This window comes from Pectinophora gossypiella, chromosome 26, assembly GCF_024362695.1.
Source record: "Pectinophora gossypiella chromosome 26, ilPecGoss1.1, whole genome shotgun sequence".
NCBI lineage: Eukaryota > Metazoa > Arthropoda > Insecta > Lepidoptera > Gelechiidae > Pectinophora > Pectinophora gossypiella.
Window position 1 is genome coordinate 5,380,280 of NC_065429.1, and position 6,648 is coordinate 5,386,927.

The 6,648-nt window shown below is 43.4% G+C and overlaps 1 protein-coding gene across 1 annotated transcript; it reads right to left on the minus strand.

Moving 5' to 3' along the window:
- Nucleotides 1-835: 835 nt before the first annotated feature.
- Nucleotides 836-6,448, minus strand: LOC126378305 (uncharacterized). The gene is made up of 8 exons (XM_050026498.1): nucleotides 6,419-6,448; nucleotides 5,959-6,000; nucleotides 5,452-5,481; nucleotides 4,330-4,431; nucleotides 3,363-3,490; nucleotides 2,218-2,274; nucleotides 1,299-1,465; nucleotides 836-1,021 (listed from the first exon to the last, which is right to left on the minus strand). Exons 1-8 carry the CDS (start codon nucleotides 6,445-6,447, stop codon nucleotides 836-838), a joined length of 741 nt encoding a protein of 246 aa, XP_049882455.1. The 5' UTR covers nucleotide 6,448.
- Between the last annotated feature and the right edge of the window lie 200 nt (nucleotides 6,449-6,648).

Sequence of the window (6,648 nt, forward strand, 5' to 3'; positions counted from 1 at the left end):
AGACGCAACTGCCTGTCTGCCCTTGCAACACGCGAAGAGAAAACCAGCCCAATACAGATTAGGGCACACATAACCTCCGAATCGCATTTCTCGGGAATGTGGGTTTCTTCACGATGTTTTCCTTCAACGATGAGCATGTGATATTAATTTATGATCCAAACATGAATTAGAAAAGAAATTAGAAAATCATTGAACATTTCGGGATCTCCCGAATAGTGCTGTTATGGTGAGCCACTTGTCCCGACCAGTCTCTGCTTGGCGAGAGCGGCGGGTTCGAATACTGGCCGAGTCAGATTTTTCCTGTCTTTCCGATTTGCGAGATTTTTTCCAAATTTCATTAATTTGAGTACGAGAGGGAAACAAGACGAGAAAGAAGATTCATTTTCTGTTAGAAATAAGTTGTGTCTTTTGTCTCTTTTCTTGTTGTTAAATGTGTTTCTGTTGTTATTCTGTGTACAATGTTTAAATTCAACTTACTTGCGACCAAATCGTCCTTTGCGTCCTTTAGGGGGTTTCGCTGCACCGGCAGCGCCAGGGGCGCCTTCTGCACCAGCCGCTCCACCAACACCAGCGGATTCTGGCGCACCACCAACACCACCCTCGCCAGCAGCCCCTGCAATGGTCTTTCGCCCAAATCGTCCCCGTCTAGCAGCGGCGGGTCCTGCTGTTGGAGAGCCTCCCGCAGCACCGCCAACGCCTGGTGCACCAGCGAGTCCTGCAGGACCAGCCCCACCGGCAGCGGGTGGTGCAACAATGGCCCTTCTGCCAAATCGACTCCGTCTAGAAGCGGCAGCACCGCCAGGTCCCGCTAGACCAGCGGCTCCTGGACTTCCAGCTACTCCCGGGGCACCACCGACACCTGGTCTCCCAGCACCAGCAACTCCTGGAGCTCCGGCCACACCGACAGCGGCTGGTGCAACAATTGCCCTTCGACCAAATCGACTTCGTCTAGGAGGGCCAGCCACTCCGGGAACTCCAGCAGTTCCTGGAGTACCACCGACACCAGCAGCACCACCAGGTCCTACGGCACCAACTGGTCCGGCCACTCCGGCCGCAGCAGGTGCAGCAATGGCCCTTCGGCCAAATCTACTCCGTCTGGGAGCGGCAGCGCCGCCGGGGCCAACGGCGCCGGGGACAGTTCCTGGAGCACCAGCGACTCCTGGAGCTACCGGTCCACCAGCAGCACCACCGACTCCCGTAGCACCGGCAGGTCCCACCGCACCGCCAGCGGCGACAATGGTCCTTCGGCCAAATCGACCCCGTCTAGCAGCGGGCCCTGCGGCTCCTCCCGGACCGACACCTCCAGGTCCGGCCATACCACCAGGTCCGGCCATACCACCAGGTCCGGCCATACCGCCAGGTCCAACTGGACCAGCCTGTCCGCCAGTAACACCGGCTGTTGCCACCCTTCGACTGAATATGCTTCTCCTCCCTTTGGCACCACCGGCTTCTGCTGCTGCGGGACCTGAAATGACATATATGCTTAAAATATACGTATAGGTGGTATAGGTGGTGGTGTTTATATATAGGTGGTGTTGTATGTTTCAGTCCTTAGCTACGGCGCATGGCGTTAAAACATGGACTTTGACTGACATCCTAAATAAAAATATCCTTCATTCTGGCGGCCTTATTGCTAAGCAGCAACTTCTCCCAGGCAACCAGTGGCAAGAAAACATTTATCACAATTTGGTGCGGCAAAACAAAAGTCCAAAAGTCTGACATCCAAAAGTTCTGGCTCGAAGTTTGTCAACGCGACATGGAACTTACTTAGGTAAGTAGTATCATAGGAATTATGACATTCTGTTTAAGTACTAAATGAAGACAGATATCAAACTGACGAGAAACAAATTATTTTTTCTATTTAACTTATTCTTGCAAATTAATCAAGAAAAACGTAATAATAAGTCTGACATTTTGTGACGCTATTCATAAAAAAACAGTTGGAGAAAAACTTTAGAAAACGGCTCGAGGGTAAAAATACTGTATGAAGAGTGTGATTAGGACTTCCAGTGAGTATGGAAAAACTTTTCGATCTTCAAAAACTCCGCATTGGGGAGACACCCTACGGCCTGGCAAAACTATCGAACCTGGAGAGCTCCAGGTTTTGAAATTCTTTTGTCGTTGAAGTCAACAACCAAGGCATAGGTATATCATAACATTGAACTTGGCTTTCATTTCATATTTATGTTTTTGTTGGGATAGAATAAATTACTTTACCTGCTGGACTACCAGGTCTTCCGCTATCATCAGTATCAGAACCACTGCCAGGAGAATCTGCGGTAAAATAAGTTATACATAAAATAGGCGTGCTCATTTCCCACTTTTTTTTTGACGTGACTTATTGTTGATTTGCCGCAGATGGCATTAACTACTTGGCCGGACAAATGGGGAGCGCTGAAGGCTCTCACCCGGTACAACGTTTAAGACAACAGGCCTGCGGGTGCCCAGTTGGCCGCGAACCTCGGGTCAGGGCGTCGTCTGAGAGGAAGACTATTTGAAAGGATTAATCGACCCTAGTGGGTCGATAGCGATAAGCGCTGAATGAGGGAAATCGTCGACCACACCGGCGGGGTCGGTATCGGGGTCCTGATCATTTCCCACGGAGGTAAGCAGAGATTAGGAAATTCCAATCGCTTCGATCCTGACACACTTCTCTTGCGTCCTCCACATTCATCAATAGTTTCACACACGCACGCCGGTTCAGAGTAAATCGTACTGATCCTTTTCTAAGGACATCTCCAATTTGGTCAATGCACGTCTAGGCTTCTGGGTTCTTGGGGTAGAAGAATAAATAATAAAAAAAGAAAATGAAAATGATGTGACGGTTTTTAAGTTTTTATACTGCACTAATGCTCTATTAAATTATCTGCCAAATAAATCGACGACACTTTGGCCATCAAAAATATCTACATTATTTAAATGTTAATGTCCACTAACACCATATAGGGAAAGTCGCCAGGGGCTTAACGTGCCTTCCGAAGCACAGAGAAATACTTAAATATGTCTTTACGGTACCACACCCCGGTCTCTCTCTCCTTATTCAAGAGCTGCGCTCTTGTCGGTGGAGTAATCGCCATTCCTCTCGTCTTCCCGCCAAAACCTTCACCCCCTTATACGACACGACCTGCACTTTCTCTTTTATTTGTTTCATAAATGTTCTCCTAGGTCTACCCCAATCACTTCATACAAATCCCCTAGTTTTATACAGACATTATACATTGCCAGTATTGTACACGCGCAACTGCGTGTATGACGTCTGAGATCCATACGAGTTAAGACTAAAGTAAGATCGAGAGGGGGTGAGGTAAACCTAGCTCAGCCGCTGGCGGGGAGCGGAGAGTTGCTTGCTCCATGGCACCTACCTTCAGTGTCCGAGTCTGTTGTGGTATCAGATTCAAGTTCATCTTCGTCCTTCTTACTAAACCAATGCCAGAACTGCCAAAGGGGTCGTTTGCGTGGTTTCGGCTGATCACATGGGGCACAAGGCCGTCTGCAATTAAACCAAGCGATATATAGGTATTAGTAGGACAGATATGTCTGCCTGTAGAAAATTATGGATCTACCTACTCCACTCCAATCTCATCAGTCATCCCGTGATCATGGCACTTGCAACAGTGTCGAAATATCGGGAGTCTCATATCCCTATTTTAAACGCGGTAAGAACCCGTTATTATGTGTTTTAATTATTAGTAGGACTGGCAGAGAAAGACGTTGAAAGACGCCTGTCTTCTAACATATTAGCTCCAACCTTCCTCGACTCCAAAAGAACGGCAAAGGATTGGAACTGTCTACCGTCGTCTGTTATTCCAACTCGTTATAATCTGGGAGTCTTCAAGGCTAGAGTGAATAGGCACATACTAGGTAAGCGTAATCCACTCTAGACCACATCCTCAATTAAATAATCTGATCCAAATATCAAGCAACAATTCTGATATATGCTTCTGCTATTACAGTATATTATTGAATAATTATGTATCCAAGTAATAAGAAAATAGGTGATTTATCATCTCCAGCAGCATTATCCCGGTTTTTGACAGGGTCCAAACATAGGTAGTCCGAAAACAAATTCGACAATCATTGGTTTAGGCCTGTGCTGAATTTGAACCTGCGACCTCAAAGTGAGATTCAGGCGTTCTACCAACTGGGCTCCCACGTAGCCTGGAAAGACCCTCATTGGGACATAGTCGTGTGCTTCTATTATCATCATCATCATCATCAGCCGTAATGCCGTATGCCAAGCAGTGGGCGTAGGCCTCCCCCAAGGATCTCCACGACGATCGGTCCTGCGCTGCCCGCATCCATCCATTTATAATCAAAGGAAACTCTTACTCTCGGAACAGTGATATCCTGTTGAAGTTGATAGACTGGGGGATGTTGATGTTGGCTTTGACTGGACAGGTGCCCTGGGCGATCTTCGAAGCGGGCGGAGGCCTGCAGATATACGATAGTTTAGCTGCTAAGAAATCTAATTATACCTGGGGGACATAATAACGGGTTCTTACCGCGTTTAAGTGGGAATATGAGACTCCTGATATTTCGACACTGTTGCAAGTGCCATGATCACGGGTAAGAACCCGTTGGTACCCGTAGGGTACGGTAAGAACCCGTTATTATGTGCTTTCATTATGATAATAACCGCGTAAACTTAAAACTAAGTATACCTTAAAACAATTCATCTCAGAAAGCAATTTTGCTATTTGACATTTGTTTGCATTGCGCACTTACTTTTTTATGCGCAAATGTCAAATTGCAATATTGCTTTCTTAGATGAATTGCTTCGATGTGGCCATTTTAACCCCCCTGTTAGTAACATCGTAACGAAAACTTTTATGGATGATTCAGGCCATGATTCTAAGTTGATATTAAGTGGAATTTCCCGTCGCAAAAGTGTGGAACGGAAAATATAATTATAATATAATTATATAATTAAAAAAACACAAATATTGTAATGAATTCTCCGATAGGAAAATCCACTTGATATTAACTCAGAATCATGGTCTGAATCATCCCCCCTTAGTATTCATTACGATGTCACTAACACCCTGTATAAAAGTGGCGTCATAGGAACTTATTTGTAATTAGAAATATTAACTAAATATAAATTAAAATGGAGATGTCCTTAGAAAAGGTTTAATACGATCTACTCTGAACCGGCTTGCGTGTATGAAGCGATTGATGAATGTGGAGGAAGCAAGAGAAGTGTGTCAGGATCGAAGCAAATGGTATTCTATAGTCTCTGCTTACCCCGGTAGGAGATAGGCTTGAGTTTATGTATGTATGTATGTATGTAGAAATATTAATATAATAAGTAATAAGTAGCTATGTACGCCGTTACTATTGTCTACATCAGACCATTTTATAATTTTAAGATTAGAGATAAGTAAATGTTTAATTTATACCATGTGGCAGTAATTTATAAATAAATACTAAGAAATATTATCGCATTCTTACCATATAGGCTTCGGGCGCTTCTTCTTTTTCCTAAAAAAAGACGAAAAAAAAACAATTAAATTAAAAGAAAAGCAAATAAAAAAAACTAATAAAAAATAACGAAACAATAAAAATATTTTAGTAAATATTTTTTTATTTTAGTTCTGTAACTGTTTTGTTTATGGTGTAAATAAAGTTTTATTTCTGATTAAATATTATACTGTTAGGACGTCATAATAAAAAAAAAACTTAACCGGAGCAGAGTAGCTACGGGACTTTTTTATGAAAAAACTTGACTAGTTACTATATCTTGGCTCAATTATTATCACATACTTAATATAGAAAAAAAAATAAAAAAAAATATACGAATTACCCCCCTACCCCCATTCCTCTGCCTACCTCTTCGGGGATACAGGAATATTGCTATGTTAATATGCGGATGCTATGTTATGGGGGCATGTCTAAGCGTCGTAATTTTTATATTTTTATATTTATTTTAGAATAAAAAAAAACTTGAAAAAGGCTTACTCTTTCTTTCGCTCAATCTCTTCAAACTCCTTTTCTGACATTCTGAAAAAAAAACATATTTTTTTTAGAAAAAGGAAGTTCTTAATTCTTGTGTCCCTTTGTGTTAAAAATAGACAAGGTCAGCTGATTATCTTCCCGAAAATACTCCACCACGGAGTAGTATGTGGAGCAGCACTTGCGGGTTGGAGTGTTTGGACTAGTAGCCCGGGACCAACAGCTTATCGTGCCTTCCGAAGCACGGATCATCTTACTTTCGGACAATCGGGTGATCAGGAATCATCATTATATTTACGGACAATCAGGTGATTAAACCTGTAATGTTCTAGCCAAACAAGGGGCAGACTCACAAAGTGCTTTTTGAAAGTGTCACCGTCGGGTATCGAACCCGGACCTCCAGATCGTGAGCCCAATACTCTAACCACTGGACCAAGGAGGTTAGGCAACTATGAATATTGCTCACCTATAGTCGACGATGCTTCTTATGCACATTACAAAGATTGATAACATGGTGAAGAAAAAAGCAACTGTCATTCCGATAAAAAAGAAATTGCAGGTACTCTGAAAAAAAAAAAACAAAAAAAAAAAACAGTCGATGAAATAAGTATGTCTGGTCCTGTGGTACAGTCATGAGCAATATCTTGTACCCGCTGTAGAACCCTGTCGCGCTATCATATTTGACATTTAGTGAGA